Source organism: Cordyceps militaris (genome assembly GCF_000225605.1).
Source record: "Cordyceps militaris CM01 unplaced genomic scaffold CCM_S00006, whole genome shotgun sequence".
NCBI lineage: Eukaryota > Fungi > Ascomycota > Sordariomycetes > Hypocreales > Cordycipitaceae > Cordyceps > Cordyceps militaris.
In genome coordinates this window covers 1931810-1947379 of record NW_006271974.1, presented here as the reverse complement: position 1 = coordinate 1947379, position 15570 = coordinate 1931810, and the positions used below count along the sequence as shown (strand labels likewise).

Genomic DNA, 15570 nt, shown 5'->3' with positions numbered 1-15570 from the left:
CCTCATTACTCTTACCACACAAGTACCCGTTGAATACGGCTTTGATCTGCAATCGTACGCTTACTGCGCCTCGTTCCGAAAAGGGAAAGTAATTCGTGCATAATTCCGAACCCCGGCAGCCCGCGCGGATAAAGCAGGGAAGAATAATCACACTCAACTATATAAAGAATTGGAATGTAGCCAGTGACTGTACTCACCAAGCTCCCATTAGATCTTCCACACCAGCGCGACACTGCGTCAAAAATCTGCCAAAATGTCATTTCTCGTTTTGCTACTGCTGCCCTTGGCTCTTACTGCAGCAGCCCTGTCCCCCGACTCAGATCCGGGATACAACTGCCGTCCAGGCCAAGCTTGCTGGCCATCTGCTCAGGAGTGGACGCAGTTCAACAGCAGCATCGGCGGCCACGTATACAAGACCGTGCCGCTCGCGGCCGCCTGCTACAAGAGCTCCCCTCACTACGACGCGAACGCGTGCCAGTCCATCCAGGCGCTCTACGGAAACAGCACCAGTCGAGGCGCGTCGTTTGGCCAGACCTACTGGCTGAACTGGGAGACGTGCCACGATACCGGTTGCGGCCTCCTCGAGTCGGACCCGACCGAGTCTCTGTACGCCAACTGCTCGCTCGGGCGGCTAGCGGCGTACTACGTCGACGTGCGGGCGCCGTCGCACATCTCTGCCGCCCTGGCCTTCGCCACGAAGCACAATATCCGCATCAGCATCAAGAACACGGGCCACGACTTTTACGGGCGGTCGTCGGTCCCAAACACTCTCGCCATCTGGACCAAGAATCTCGGCACGCTCGGGTATCACGCCAACTTTACCGCGAACGACTGCCCCGCGGCCAACGGGCAGCATGTGGGCGAGCTCGGCGCGGGCGTCGTGGCCGGCGACGCCTACCGCTTCTTTGGCCGCCACGGCATGGACATTACCGGCGGCTACGAGCAGTCCGTCGGCCTGGCCGGCGGCTTCGGGCAGGGCGGCGGTGTCGGCTCCTTCACCACCACGTACGGGCTCATGGCCGACAACGCCGTCGAGTTCGAGGTGGTGACGGCCGACGGCCGGCTGCGCACCGTCAACGAGTGCAACGACCCCGCGCTGTTCTGGGCCATGCGCGGCGGCGGCGGCGGCACGTACGCGGTCCTCACCAAGTACCGCGTGCAGCTCTACCCGTCGGTGCCGATCCACACGTTTGGATTTACTGCCAACTTTACCGATGCCGGGCCGAGCTGGGACCGGAGCAAGAACAAAGCCCTTCGTGAGATCCTGCGCGAGCACGCCAGGAACCAGCCGGCTTGGTCGGCGCAGCTGCTCACGGGGCAGGTTGAATATTTTCCCGAGGTCTTCTCCATTAATCAGGTAGTGCCGTATGGCGATGACGGGGCCAAGCTCAAATCCGCAATGCAGCCGTTTCACGACTATCTCAACAACAGGACCGATCTCCAGGTGCTTTCCCAAGGGTACACTTCGTACGCCAACTACGCAGCCTATCTCTCCGTCACCGCCGCGGACGCCAAGATCACGGAGCCATCTGGCATCTTTTCCATTCTCACGTCTCGTCTAATCCCGCGCAGCGTCTTCTCCACGCCTGAGACGCTGGAAGAGCTCGTCGAGGGTGTCGCGCAGGGCATCCTGAACGCGCGCAATTTCGTCAACCGGACCGGCACGCAGGTCGTCTCCGAGACGCCCGTCACGAACCTCGACGTGGACCAGTCGACGTCGGCGCATCCGGCGTGGCGCGACGCTCTCTGGCACGTCATCCACGTCGGCGAGTGGGACGCGCCGCTGCCGGGGCGGCGGCTGCAGGACGTGGTCGGCCCTGGATTTCTGAAGCTTGTCGATCCGTTGAAGAAGCTGAGTCCCGGCGGCGGCGCATACCTCAATGAGGCCAACTATCTGGAGCCCGATTGGAAGCAGACGTTTTTTGGCGCATTTTATGATCGATTGGCCGCTGTGAAATCAGAGTATGACCCGACGCACATATTTGACTGCTATAAGTGTGTCGGCTGGAGGGGCGAGAACGAGTAAGTTGATGGCGCGAGGAGAGACTGGCGATTGCGAGTGAGACGACCAACATACTAACGAGCTTAATAGTCCCTTCTACTCTTGCTATCAGTAGGCCACCAATGGGAGGTTGGAGGATACAGCGAGCTGATAAGAAACGAAACTTCATCATAGAAGAATAGTATATAGAGAGGAGTAGCAGAATCCCGTTGACGCAAATTCGGATACTTGATAGCGGCCCCGATCGCGGATTGGCTCTGGCTCGCGAGTCCAAGTGACAGGCATGTAGGCGAGCTAGGATGTAAGTCTCGATAAAAACCGACCTCTCAAGATGACTGCTTGGCGAGGACTGAGATACGATCGCTCGTCAACATCCTTCTCAGCTTTGTCCAGCCGTCTGCGACCTAGCTTTCCACTCATCCTCGAGAATGCCCATGGAGACCTCATCCCACCATCGCCCATCCTTGAAGTAGCAGCTCCGCCGCCTCCCCTCCTCCACGAAGCCGGCGCGCTCATACAGCGGCCGCACGCGCTCGTTCCAGCCCAGGTACTCGAGCTCGACGCGGTGCAGGCCGGCCTTTTCAAACGCCCACGCCAGCACCCATTGCAGGACCTCGCCGCCGTAGCCGCGGCCCTGCTCGTCGCGGGCAATATCGATGGCGAGGCTGGCGCATCGGTGGTGCGCCATGTCCGGGTCCGACGCGCTCAGCGAGACGATGCCAATCGGCGTCGTCTTGGCTAGCGTCCCCCCCCCGGTCTTGTGTCAGCCTGGGCTACTGTGGTTCTTCCGTCGCGGGGGGAGGGGAGCAGCCCTTACTTGGGTCGGGGTCGCGCTGACACACAATGACAAAGAGCAGCGATTTCTCGAGCAGTTCGGTTCGACTCTCTTCAATCGCCTTGGCAGCGACCGGACGCAAGACGGAGGCGGAGGAGCTGACGAGGGCGAGCGGTTCGCGTTGCATGGTGGCGAAGAAGTCGTCATGCTGCGCCGGGTCGTAGCCTCGATATTCCAGACGCTCCGACTGAAAAGGGTTTGTTTGATGCATTTTTACTTCAGCGGTGATCCGGAGCCGTTTGCAGTCGCTGGCGTGCAAGGTTGATGTTTTGGTACTCGCTCACGCCCCTCCCTGCTGAGCCTGAAAGTCTGGGTTGGGCAGCGAGAGCGACAGGGACACAAGGCTGGCAGACAGAAATCATGTTTGCGGTCGAGAAATGGAAAGAAGAGTTAAAAAACAAAGAGTCAATGCCCAGTAATTTACTCACAATACAAGACCACGGCAACCATTCTTCGAGCTAGAAATAGTAACAGATGATTCAGTACCTAGATTCAGGCGCGGGGGGCCTGGCGCGCCGACGCTCCACTGCTAGCCAGCGCGTGCGAGTCGGACTAACTAGGTAGGCAGAGAGGAACGGGAAAAGCTCGTTCTTATTTAAGATGAATTTTCCTACTAATAATTGTTAGCTTCGATAAGCTCTCTTCAGCCCACTTCCAGCACAACGACGGAATAAAAAACTTTCCGTAGCAAAAGATTATTGTAACAAACGAGCCCTTTCTACCCCGCGGCAGGCGCTTACACTCAATTGGAGCTCTGTCTGATATCGGGATTATGGCGTGCCATGGCATGCTGTGTTGTTACATGACCACGGCTCTCCCAAGTACACTAGAAACAGAGAGAGAGGATCTACGTTTGTCATGGTTCAATTTACACTTGTTGGGCCACATGGCGCCAACGGACGCGACCCCCGCGTCATTTCGTTCTGTCTGCCTCGCAGATGGTTCCATTCACAGCCCACACAGACTAATTGGTCCATCCTAACCAGCGTACGATGCTATAGGGCGAATTTCACCATTAATACGCCCAATGTTTGCTGCACTAGTACGAGGCTGAATAGTATTCAAGCGCACAAGATTGAAGCGTCAACTGTCTACATCGTAGGACACGCCACGTCACCTGCCAACCTGCCTAGCCAACCTCCATGTTTTGTCTGCAACAGCCAAGCCGAATATCGACAGTATAACCAGGGTCCTGTATTGCCTCACCGCATCTACCAAAAATTGCTTTTAGATTCGCAGCTAGTGCTTCGGTAGTCCCTGTTGCAACCCACACAGTACGGCCCAGACCGAGTACGCGCTCCACCAAAAAGCGTCGAAGCTCCTCGCACGACTTGTGACATTGACACGATACTGTCAAATGCGAGAACACGTGCATTTCAGAGTTCCAAGAGGTTCTCAAGGTTGGGCCTGTGATATGTGTAGACGTGTATCCGAAGCCACACCCCGTCGAGGCACCTGCTACCCCGCCAGTTACAGCCAGACAAGGGTATTGAGTGGGCTGCATTGCCGTATCGTCCAGGGCCCCTGTCACGCAACTCCCTCCTCATGCTTCTTCGTGAGCTTGAAATACGGCCCACAAGGCTAGCCATCATCTTGGTCGAGAGCTGCGAATGGAAGCGGGCCTGCGTCGGCAAACTTATAGTAACGTGGCCAACATGGCCAACGTGTCCAACGTGTGTTAGTCGGCGTAGGCCAGCGTTGCAGCTCTGCATCACCGCGCCGACAAGCCTCGAGGATACTCGAGCAATCAGTTCAGTGTAACATTTGCATCTGAAGCTGCGTTGGCAATGCGGACTTCCCGTGACAACACTCTTCTGCCTCTCGCTGTACAGGGTGTCGCCGAAGTCATAGCCTGGGCCGCGATGCATACCGCCACACCCACCCGCCCCGTCCATAGCCCATGACCAGCTGCAAGCCCACGATACAGGAGAATGAGGGGTTGCGCGATAATCGATTCGCTTATTCGCAAGTGAGGGGTATTGTGCCATGTCGGTGTAACAGGCCCTTGTATATATAACCCCCCTCCTTCTGCTATCCCCCCGTCCAACAGCAGACAAACGTACTATTTTGCACAATCACCTCTATCCACAATGTCTTTCAATACCAGCAGCTCCAACATCCGCGTTGACGACGGCCACATTCTTCGTGCCACTCTTCGCAATGGCAACGGCGACGAGGTCGAGAGCGAGCTTGACCTGAACAGCTGCCTTGGCAACAACAACGGCCGCTTCGAATGGGGTGGCAGGGGTAACCATCATTCCATTTCCCATTACGAACCTGAATGAGCAAGCTAACATGCTCTCAACTCTCAGACTTCTCCGGCTCCGCCGAGAACATCACCTTCACTGTCGAGGGTGATGCTCAGGTCCCCATTCTCCGTGCCCGCCTTCAAGGATCCAACGATTCCTCCGACTCCGATGTAAACCTCGCCGAGCGCATTGGTAACGACAACGGTAGCCTTTCTTTTGGTAAGCCTTCTCAGAACAGGACCGCCTTCTCGAGAACGATTAGCTAAGACACATTTAGCTTGAGTCATCGATGTGTCTCTAGAGAGTGTATAATTGTTCATCTTGTCGCTTTTGTCGGAAAACAATTTCAGCTGAAGATAGCAGATACTCTTCAAATCACAGATAATAAGTCCGTTGAATCACCCTTTCTGCTGTCGTAAATAATAACTTTGTGGATTTGATCACTCATCAGAGAAAAGCGTCAATCCACGAGTTTACGTCGTTGCCATCTATGTCTTCCGGCCCCAACCAGTCGCTCACAAGGCCCTGGGTGTAGGTAACGGTTTCTGAATCGTTATTTAGAGGCTCGCTCAACCAAAAAGCTCGGGGTGCACCTTCAGAAAGCAATTCGCGGAGCTTATTGACCTGCGAAGTGAGCTCGGGTGATGGCCACAATTCTTGACAGCTTTCTAAAAGCCGCATCTGTCGGTTGAGATAGTCGGCAGCGCCAGAATTCAACCTCGCATCCGACGATGTCAGGGCAGCCTGGCATGTGGATTAGCGACTATCAGTAAACAATGAAGATGAGCCCAACACAGGGAGTACTGACTAAGTGCACGACGACACATAAGAGCATGCAATAAATGGTGAAATTTGCCCCTCGTTGCATGCATTGCACCCCGCGTAGGCCATATTGATTAATTATAGCCTCGTGGAGGCGACATAATTCCTTAACTGCCGCATGACAGATGAGCATGTGTCTCAGCCACTGCTCGTTGGCAGTATGCTTATCGTAGAGCGGCAATTGGACCCGGTTGAGCATGATTAGTCCAAGGCAGTAGAATGAGTGCAAATGCCCGACGAAAGCAGACCTAAGAATTAGCGAAGATCCGTCGTCTGCGTTTCCGACCGTCAAGTGGGGAGGAAGGCTGTTCAACCAGCTCTCAAGTACAGATTTGTGGCGAAGAAATTCAGCCTCGGTGGCAAGTTTCGGATCGACTTTTCCTACCAGGTAGGTAGAGTATAACTCTTTGATGTTGCGTACAAGAAGCGCTAGTTGCGTAAACTGGAATTCTTCCTTTGTTGCCGAATGGAAGCCGTCTTCATTCAAGCCCAATGAAAAATCCACCGTTCCAACAGGTACCGTGAGAGCTGAGTATGCTGAATGATGAGCATTGTTAGTAGCGTTCTGTCAAAGTGATACTGCTTCCATACCGTTTGGGTAGCTGATCATGACTTCAACCACGTAGATAGTCTGCCAAACTCGTCGCATGAGCCGGCACTTTGCGGCACCAGAATCGCAGACGCCTGGTGCTTGATGACTAGTGTGACGGCTCAATTGAAGACTGTGAGCTATTTGAATACACCTAGAAACTCCTAGCCACGAGTCGTAATAGTAGTTCTCCTTCTTCATGGACTCTTTAACTTTGAGAAGAATCAGGAGAGCCTGCAGAGTGGCGAGGTTGGGTGAGTGGAGAGACGGAGACAGTTGCCCTGGACTCGTCAGTGCTGCTAACTCGAGCGGTGAACAGTGCAGACACACCTCTTGCAAGACAAAACCACTTGAGAGCATTTTCGGGCGCATCATTGAGTGCTTCTGCAAGACTGAAAACGGCGCTGCGCGTCGGCATGGGGATTGATTCTCTGTCCAGATCCCATCGCTGTAAGAAGTCTTGCTTGTCGAGCACTGGAACAAAGTGATGGGCGTGCTCGAAGAAAAGATGGACCAGTGGCGTAAGTTCTCGGGAAGACCTGTGCTCCTCGGCTTTCTGGGCAAGTTCGAAGTCAATCAAGGCGCCCGTAACTGATGTGTGCAAATCAGAAGCCACTCCGGCACTGTCGAGCCCGTTTGTGTCGTCATTCTGAGCATCCGCGACATACGGGCCTTTGGGGCGAGCATTAGTGGAAATCTCAGGTCGCTTCTTGATAACTATCTTACGTACCGACCAGCACATCGTCAATTTCTAGAGATCCCAGCAGGCTGGACAGATCTTGCTGGCGGTAAAGGTCTCGAAGAGAATTGACTGGAGAGTCTTTGACGGAGGGTTGCCTGTAGCGTACAAGACTTGCAAGGCGGTCCCGAATCGTTTCATCACTCGCGTCTTCGTGATCATTGTAAGTATTTGTAGCGAAGCTTCTGTCGTCTTGCCGATCAGTTTCGGGCACCTTTGAAGGCAACTACCTACACTCGATGCCTGCCCTTCGCAATCCGACCAATAGCTGACGTCGCTTGGTGTGCCTAAAAAGCAGTATTAGATTGAAGAATGTAGCAGAGAATGTTGAAGGTTCTAGTCCTCACTGGCATCGTTCTCCCCGGTAATGGGCCTTGTACTACTCCGTTCTGCCCATCGATGGATCTTGGCCGGGGGAACAATCTTGCCGCGGACACGAAAGGTATACATGGATCTTGACCCTGAACCTTCTCGTCGTTGATAGTACTTCCGGGCAATGAAGTTCATCTCTTTAGTCTTGATATTCTTGTCGAGCCCCCAGTGCGAGATTCGACTTCTGTACTGTCGCAGACTGACTAGTTTAGCAGAGTTCGGACTGTGGTTGTGCGCATCACGTACGTGGCTTCAAATCCACGTTCTCTTTGCATGAGTGCCCTCACGTCTGGCAGCGACATGTTTCTCTTAACATGCAGCTCGACAATTCTCGTCTTCAGTGGCTCCCAGTCATGTTCTCGCAGTGTAGGTGCCTTCCGCCGCCGCTGCGTTTTCGCAGCCACAACGGGCTCCTTGGTCGGCATTGTTCGCAATCCGGGAGCATGAAAAGCCTGAGAGGTGGCATTTGAACTTTGGCCTCGAGAAGAGGCGGAAAGATTGCTGGGTCGTGATTGGAGGGAAGGCTCGAGATAGCAGCTCCGTGAGAGGCGGAAAGGCCTCTTGGTCGGATTATTAACAGGAACTTGGCGGGGCTTTCCCAATGCCAGCCCTATGCAGGGTGCAAGCCAATCTCCAGCTGCAGAATCAGAAGCGGTACGCAGTTTGAAGATCTTAAGACTTGTGCTACACCGAGTCAGTGATTGTAGGATGGGGATGGGAATGCCTCGTATGCAGGTCTTATTCATTAATTTCCGCAGGCGGCGTAAGTACCTCGGGTGAGCCTTCCACACCCTGCAAGGTACCTGCTAGGTACCCCCAGTAGCAAATGCGCTGTATCATCACGCCACTTCGCCTAGATGTCCCCTGATAGAGGAATTATAATAGCTTTGTCGACACATTCAGCTCAGCGAATACCTTCCAGGTACCTGAGGGAACCTCAGCGGTGCATGGAAACGGCTTACCAAGCCATTGTTACCAAGAAGTCGATCATCATTCTAATGTCATCATTCATTCAAATGTCATCCTTTCTAATGTCACCATTTCGCTATTTACATTTTATGTACTGTGCCGCGCAGAGCAGGCCCTAGGCTAGACTCACGGTCTACTGCTCGAAAGGCTCAACATCATACTCTACATCTGTCCGTATGATATACTTGGCGCCTTTTGTAACGCTGGTTCCTTCGTGAAGGAGTGCTCCTTTGGTTTCACCATGTGGAAATAGCGCGACGCCTCCCAGTACCGGCCGGACTGGATAAGCGTTCAGCGTCCCTTCGTGCGGCGACGGCAGGAAGAACATGGTTTCGCCGCCCTCGAATTCGTCATTTAGGTAGAGCAGGAACGTGAAGAGCGAGCTTTGCTTTTTGCCAGGTGGCGAGTCGTCATAAATATATTCGTCGTCGGCACTGATGCCTGACGGAGGCCACGCACCATCAATGTGGCTTCGGTACTCGGCACCAGGAACGTAGCGATACACCCGAAACCGGCGGTTGAGACCACGCGACGTCTTTCCGTCAATTATCCTAGGTATGAACGGAGACACGCGGGCCCACAGCTTGTCATGGAACTTCGTGTCGATGATCCAGTAAAAGTTGTGCGCCAGGATGGACGTGTCGCCGCGATCCCGTACGGGTTCGTCCGGCAAGAATTCGACCGCCTCACCAGCCGCAATGATTGCCTTGCATTCTTTGGGCGTGAGGACGTCTTTGATCAGGCTCAGGTTCGGCACATTAGGATGTGTATGATACGTTGTCGCGGGTTTGCTCTCGGACAGCGGTATCGTATCGGGTTTCGTCGTGTATAAAATCGCAGGGTGGTGATTCGGCGGCTTCCGGAGATGGCCAGGTACCGTTTCTAGGATACGCATGGAAGATGTGACGGCATCTTGATCTTTCGCAAATATGGATTTGTCGAGAACAGAAGCATAAATAGGATCGGGTGTACCGGATGCGCGCAGGTCCCACGACGGCTGGAATGAGATGTGTGAGGCCGGGTTCGCCGGTAGTGGTGCCTTCATATCGACTGCGCAGCTGACCCGCACCACAGCATCGAGGGTGGCAAGGAGCTCTTTGTCCTTGGCAGATCGCTCGGGGCTGTCGAGACTGACGCCGTTTGGTTGGGAAACAACGTCGAGATCGCGCACCCAGCGGCAGAGCGCACCGAGTTTGGGTTCTTCGTTGCGCAGCCGCATCTCCGCCAGAAGAATCCTCGCTTCCAGATATTTCTCGTCGGCGATGGCTGCGGTGACCCTGGCTGTAAGGTTGGCGCCCTCTGCAAGAATTGTAAGTACACGACAACGTCTGCCCCCGCGGGCGGTTACCTACCAGCTGAATTGACACCCGTGGTGCAAGACTGGCGGAAATCATAAACAGCGACGCGAAGATCTCGGCAAGGTTTTGACTTGGTCAGGTTGGGATACTTGGCCAGCGTCGTTAGAGTCTCGGTCGCAATCTCGAGCTCTTCCTCCGAAATGACCGTGTGTAGGCTTTTGGGCTCATACTCGTCCGGCGCAGGACTTGGCAGAGCGCCGTCGACCTTGGCCATCTTTTGGGCCTGCTGAGCCTTTGCATTTCTCTTGCGCTTCGAAGATTTGTTCTGCGCCATGATTGCTATTTGATTCTTGACGTTTGGAAATTAATTCCTTGCTGGGCGGGGTGAGATGTGCGCTGGAACAATTTCTTCAGGGTGTCGAGGTCAATAAGCGGGGCATCTTGGAGGGGGGGCCAACTCAGGTGCACTACATATATCGGATTCATGCCTTGAGAGTAATTAAAGCCAACTTTATAAACGTATTCTTGTCTGACAAAAAATACGAAAATACAAAATAGACTAGAGCATGCGAGTCTGGCGGATCAATCTGCAACTCAGCCGCGGTGCCACAACTGCACGTCAGACCATGTAATGCTGAGATCGCCGTTGCCGCTGTTAGTCGTGTACGCTCCAATCTTGTCGTAAAAGCTGCCCCCGGGCGCATTATTATCACGGAACATCTCTTTGCCATTGACGTAGACGCTGTACTGCTTCAGACCCGCATTGTGCACCGTATTGATGCGAACACTCGCGCCAACCTTGGCCACCCCGTCGGCAATCGTCTTGCCGCCCTCGGCACTGTACAGGCGACCGCCCTGCTCGACGGCCATGATGAAGTACGGGCCGGAATCGCCGTTGAACGTTTGTTTGATGGAGATGCGGGTGCCAGACATGGAGTTGATTTTAAACGTGCCGCCGAATTGGTGCGTGCCCGACGAATAATCGTTCTTGTACCGGCGCTCGGCGCGGAGATGACCGTTGGAGCAGCCGGAGCCGCTTCCGCTGCCATTGGGCGTCTTGGGGATGGAAAAGGTGTCGCCGCTGACTTTGCCGCCCTCGCACTGCTGTGTGCTGAAGCCGGGGCTGTCCTCGATCCAGTTGCCGCTTCCCACTGGGCTACCGGCGATGGCCAGTGTAGCAGCCGAGACGGCTAGTAGAAGACTCTTGAGAAGCATTGTGCTAGGCGCGAAATGGTGAGGTAGTAAAATAGTGCAAGGTTCGGAACAGGAGATGATTTGCTGAGTGAAAGAATTGCCAGTTTGAAGCTCTACTCGGTCGGCGCTGTGCACTTTGTATTTATACTTGGACTTGCTGTGGCAGCCGAGTCCTTTTATACGTCATTACACTTGCTGCAACCATCGATTGGTGGAAATATAATCGTAGACCGGAGTTCCGCAAGTGGTGCATGGAACTGGGGAGCCGTAAGCCGCCAGCAGAGACCTGGCAAATCAAAAGCCGATATTACTTCCTACGGATACAATCACACCTTCTTTATGGGCATCTGAGACAAAAAAGACTCCGTGCAACTTACGGGAGAGAAATTCTCCTCGCAGCGGAGATGGTATAGACCGTATAGACCCGGTCAATGAGCTGCCCAGTACACTAATAAGACGGGAGCCTTGCCGGGCAGGGGTTGCAAACTGCCGAGGCCGGTTAGTCTTTTTATATTTAGCATCATATGAGCCCGGCGCATCCTGAAAAGACGTCTCAGCTTGGTCTGTCTCAAGTATTCATCTTCTAAAGGTTCCGCCGAATTTTCCAGGGGCATAACCATACATAAAATGACTTATGAAGTAAGTAGTAATTCAACTTCTAAAAAGCTATGAATATTAAAATAATAACAGTGGTTCGAATACTGCACTGGATGTCTGTGCCAGATATGTCGAATTGACGAAGAGAGTGATATGTACAAAAGTTGAAACAAAAAGAAAGATGAACAAAAAAAACCTAGACCTTAGGGTAACAACTCATCATCAAATAAAGTACTAAAATTGAGGCGACAGGGACAGGCCGAAGCACTTCTCCGCCTTGGCACCTGTGATCGACTCGGCGACACTCCCACCCTCGAGCATCCTGATGCCTGCACTCAGCTCCTTTGCCAGGAAGACGCGCGGTACCGCGGCGCCGGCAAACTCGCACACGACGGGATAAAAGATTTGCTGGCTCGCATCGGCCGCCATGTAGAAAAAGGACCCGTCAGCCGCCGGGGCCGGCACCAGGATGGCGACGACGGCGTCGTTGGGCATCTTGTAGGCCGGGCTGGATCGCAGGCGCGAGACGCCGACGGCCTTCATGGCGCCCGCGTAGTAGTGCATGACGTTCAGGTTGCCGTCAAACGGAATGATGGCTTCCTTGGACGTGGGCCACATGCCGTTGCACGTCTTGCTGGTCTGGTTGCTGGCCGCGGCGACGTAAATGTTGCCGTCGTTGCACGAGGCCACCATGCTGGTGCCGGTGGTGGTGAGGAGAGGGGCCAAGTCGAAGCGGTGTCCGTCCTTGAAGACCTGAGGGGCGGTCTCGTCGACTCCAGCGCAAGAGCTGTTTGACTGTGGGTGGTTGCTCTCCACGGATGAGGGGGTGCTGGTGGGTGAGCTGGTGGGCGACGGCACTGGCGAGCTGCTCGAGGTGTCTGGCACGGCGCTCTGCGACTTGACTGGCAATTTAATTGCCGGGACAATTGCTGAGATGAGATTCAGCGCCGAGGTGTTTGGGGAGCTAATAGATGAGCTGGTGGGCAAGCTGGAGGGCAAGCCGGTGGTGGTTGATCTGATGACCGAGGTGATGGTTGAGTTTCTGAGCAAGCTGACGGTGGAGTTATCGGGCAAACTGCTGGCTGAGATGCTGGGCAAGCTCATAGTCGAGGTGATGAGTGAGGTGGTGGTCGAGCTGACGGTTGGGCTGCTGGGCAAGCTGATGGTCGAGCTGCTGAGCGAGTTGACGGTAGAGCTGAGGTTTAAGCTGCTGGGCAAGGTCGTGTTGGCGTGGTGAGGCTCAACCGCGACGCTGCTGTTCTGCACTACCTGCATAATAGCAGCCGCATTGGCTTTCGGCGCGGTACCCTTCTTGAGACTGAAACCGATAAATTAGCACAAATAACGGCACAACATCACAGATGCCACTTACTTCAAGCAACCCTTGACGATGGGCTGCAGTCCCGTATCGTGAAGCACTTGGGACGTGATGCCGACAATATCCAGAGACAGCTTGTTCCTCCAGCTCAGGCTAGTGCTGATGCCAGCGCACCCGTCAACCTCCTTGAACCCTCCCTGGAAGCCATTCACCTCGTCGTAGTGCGCCGAGCCCGCCACCTGCGCCACTGCACTAATCGTCGGCTCCTCCATGATGCCGAGCGCCGCCTCAAACGACGAGATCTTGAGGCCGACCTTGATGCCGATCGGCAGGGCCGCGCTCGCTGCCAGCATGATCTCGCCCTCGGCCTCCAAGACGGGCTTAAAGTACGGGGTCCAGCCGGCCGAGGTGCTCCGGCTCGGCTCAAACAGGTACAGCACAGCCTCGGCCTGCGTTAGGCCCATCTCGCCGCCGACCAGGAGCCGGCCCTTGGCGGCGGCCTCGAGTCCGACCCTGGCCGCGACGGAAATGTACGGGCCGACGGTCACGATGCCGTACGACAGCCCGGGCAGGCCAAACGAGAACAGGTCCTGCTGGATGTTCTTGGAGTAGCGGATCGAGGCGTCGACGCCGACCTTGAGCACCATCTTCATGTTGGTGCGCAGCGCCACCTCGCCGTCAAAGATGCCCTTGAGGGGCGTGATCTTGGCCTTGCCCGAGAAGACGGCCTGGCCCGACACGCCGCAGTCGACGCAGTAGATGTGCACGTGCTCCGCAAAGTCGCCCGTGTCGGACACGGACTCGTGCTTGAACAGGGCAATCGAGTTGGCGCTCCAGGGCGACACCTCGCGCGGGATGTCGGGGCCCGGAAGGTCCCAGGAGACGGGCTCATTGAAGTCGCCCTGGATGGAGAGCGCGTCGGCAACGGTGTTGTAGGCCGTCTTGATGGCGTCGACGAAACCGTGCCAGAGGTTGGACCAGAACCCGCGGGCTTGTAGAACCCGTCGGCGACGGAGCGCCGGCGAGGCGGGCTCGACGCACTTGCTGGTCGTGGAGTTTTGCCCAGCCTCCATGGCCTCGCCATCGGCAATGATGCGGTTGAGGAAAGCCTCGGGGCCGGGGCGGAGCTGGTGGTATCCAGATGCGTCATCGAGCGCACTGTCAAAGGACGGGCCGAACGAGGCCACGGCCAATCCATGGCTATCGTGTGATGCGCCAGAAGGTGCCCTACATACCCTTGTTAGCACTAGCCCAGTCAAACGCACAAGGTTTGATACAGCGACTTACTTTCCAGAGGAGTTGGTATGTAAATTGAAAGAGTTGCCACCAGGGCTGGTTGAGTTGCCTCCGGGTGTGTTGTGCGGTGTCCACAGACCCCATTCGGTTTCGGCCGAGTCCATCATATTTTCAGGATGCTCCGTCGCACCGGTCGCGACAACAACGCGGGCCTCCTTGTCTACTGTCCAGCTGGTCGCGCGGAAGTAGCAGCGGTCCTCTGCCGAAGGGCCGGTACACCCGTCCGCAGTGGCGATGAGCAGCAGATCTGCATCCGCTTCCCAGCTCTCCGTGGCGCGCTCAAACGCATCAAGCGTCTTGAATTGGACCACCATGTTGCTGTCCTCGGTGTACTTGACTTGGACATGGCTTGAGTGGTCCAGGTTGACAGAAGGCAACGTGAAGCGATAGGTCAAAAAGGCAAAGTAGCCTTGCTTGGTGGGATCTGCTTGCCGAGTCAGAAATCGAGTTCACTCTTCAAGTACATGTTACTCACCGGACACGCCGTAGTACATGGGGGAGTCCTCTTTGGGAGCAACAGGCTCGACGTTCTTCAAGGCGCTGGTGTCCCAGGTCCAGTGTACGCTTGGGGCCAGAGTTTGACTGGGCGCAGAAGACTCGTGGCCTTTCTGGCCAGTGGATTCTTGTTCAACGTGCTGATCAGGTTGTTGGTTATTTCCATTGTTTTGTGCAGAGTGCTGCTCAGTTGGCTGTTCCACGGGCACTTCCACCGCCACCCAGCCGCAAACTCCTCCTGGTACAATGGCAGGGCTGGATTGGGTCTGCGTTGTCCGAGCTTCAACTTGCGCGACCTCGACACTGCGTCGTGATGATTGCCATTTGGACAAGGAAAGGGAAGGAAAGGCAGTGGCAAGGGCCGCTGCCCAAAGGAACGTAAAGATGGTGTTAAGGAGCATCGCTACTCCAAGTAGATGAATAAGAATTGTAAATGAGCGTGTAAGAGGGTTTGAGAGCCTGGGAAGATCAAAAGCACCCGTGGCGCATCACTCTCCTTTATCCCATTGCTACGGTCCCATCGCTACGATACAAGTCCATCATTGGGCTATACTCGCTCACATATAAGGGTTTCCTTCCTTTTGATGCGGGTGATGTCCAATATCACCGGATTTAATACCATGCCTATAACAATTATAACATAGTAATGGCGGTTCTCATTTCATCAACTCCACTGGGCGTCGACGGTGGCGTACCAAACAGCCTACTTGAATAAGATGGCCGACGTTGACTGGGCAGAGAGACCCTGGTAAGCCCTAGTCGTTCGCGGGGCCGAGCTATGGGCTTGGGATTGGT

The 15570-nt window shown here is 55.0% G+C and overlaps 7 protein-coding genes across 7 annotated transcripts; 2 read left to right on the top strand and 5 right to left on the bottom strand.

Annotated features, from left to right (window-relative positions):
* Window positions 1-253: 253 nt before the first annotated feature.
* On the top strand, window positions 254-2026 carry CCM_07876 (isoamyl alcohol oxidase; the record flags this gene model as incomplete). The annotated part of the gene is made up of 1 exon (XM_006673016.1): window positions 254-2026. One exon carries the CDS (start codon window positions 254-256, stop codon window positions 2024-2026), a length of 1773 nt encoding a protein of 590 aa, XP_006673079.1.
* Window positions 2027-2381: 355 nt separating this feature from the next.
* Window positions 2382-3048, bottom strand: CCM_07875 (Acyl-CoA N-acyltransferase; the record flags this gene model as incomplete). The annotated part of the gene is made up of 2 exons (XM_006673015.1): window positions 2382-2740; window positions 2820-3048. The coding sequence occupies 2 exons, from the start codon at window positions 3046-3048 to the stop codon at window positions 2382-2384; spliced, it is 588 nt and encodes a 195-aa protein (XP_006673078.1).
* Window positions 3049-4927: 1879 nt separating this feature from the next.
* On the top strand, window positions 4928-5352 carry CCM_07874 (Cyanovirin-N; the record flags this gene model as incomplete). Its single annotated transcript, XM_006673014.1, has 2 exons — window positions 4928-5084; window positions 5150-5352. 2 exons carry the CDS (start codon window positions 4928-4930, stop codon window positions 5350-5352), a joined length of 360 nt encoding a protein of 119 aa, XP_006673077.1.
* A 181-nt stretch (window positions 5353-5533) lies between these two features.
* On the bottom strand, window positions 5534-8033 carry CCM_07873 (C6 finger domain protein, putative; the record flags this gene model as incomplete). The annotated part of the gene is made up of 7 exons (XM_006673013.1): window positions 5534-5830; window positions 6330-6445; window positions 6500-6778; window positions 6828-7169; window positions 7228-7386; window positions 7584-7807; window positions 7855-8033. 7 exons carry the CDS (start codon window positions 8031-8033, stop codon window positions 5534-5536), a joined length of 1596 nt encoding a protein of 531 aa, XP_006673076.1.
* A 677-nt stretch (window positions 8034-8710) lies between these two features.
* Window positions 8711-10209, bottom strand: CCM_07872 (Prolyl 4-hydroxylase, alpha subunit; the record flags this gene model as incomplete). Its single annotated transcript, XM_006673012.1, has 2 exons — window positions 8711-9876; window positions 9930-10209. The coding sequence occupies 2 exons, from the start codon at window positions 10207-10209 to the stop codon at window positions 8711-8713; spliced, it is 1446 nt and encodes a 481-aa protein (XP_006673075.1).
* A 260-nt stretch (window positions 10210-10469) lies between these two features.
* On the bottom strand, window positions 10470-11090 carry CCM_07871 (uncharacterized protein; the record flags this gene model as incomplete). The annotated part of the gene is made up of 1 exon (XM_006673011.1): window positions 10470-11090. One exon carries the CDS (start codon window positions 11088-11090, stop codon window positions 10470-10472), a length of 621 nt encoding a protein of 206 aa, XP_006673074.1.
* Window positions 11091-11900: 810 nt separating this feature from the next.
* CCM_07870 (uncharacterized protein) lies at window positions 11901-15176 on the bottom strand (the record flags this gene model as incomplete). The annotated part of the gene is made up of 4 exons (XM_006673010.1): window positions 11901-12984; window positions 13039-14211; window positions 14272-14704; window positions 14756-15176. 4 exons carry the CDS (start codon window positions 15174-15176, stop codon window positions 11901-11903), a joined length of 3111 nt encoding a protein of 1036 aa, XP_006673073.1.
* Window positions 15177-15570: the final 394 nt, after the last annotated feature.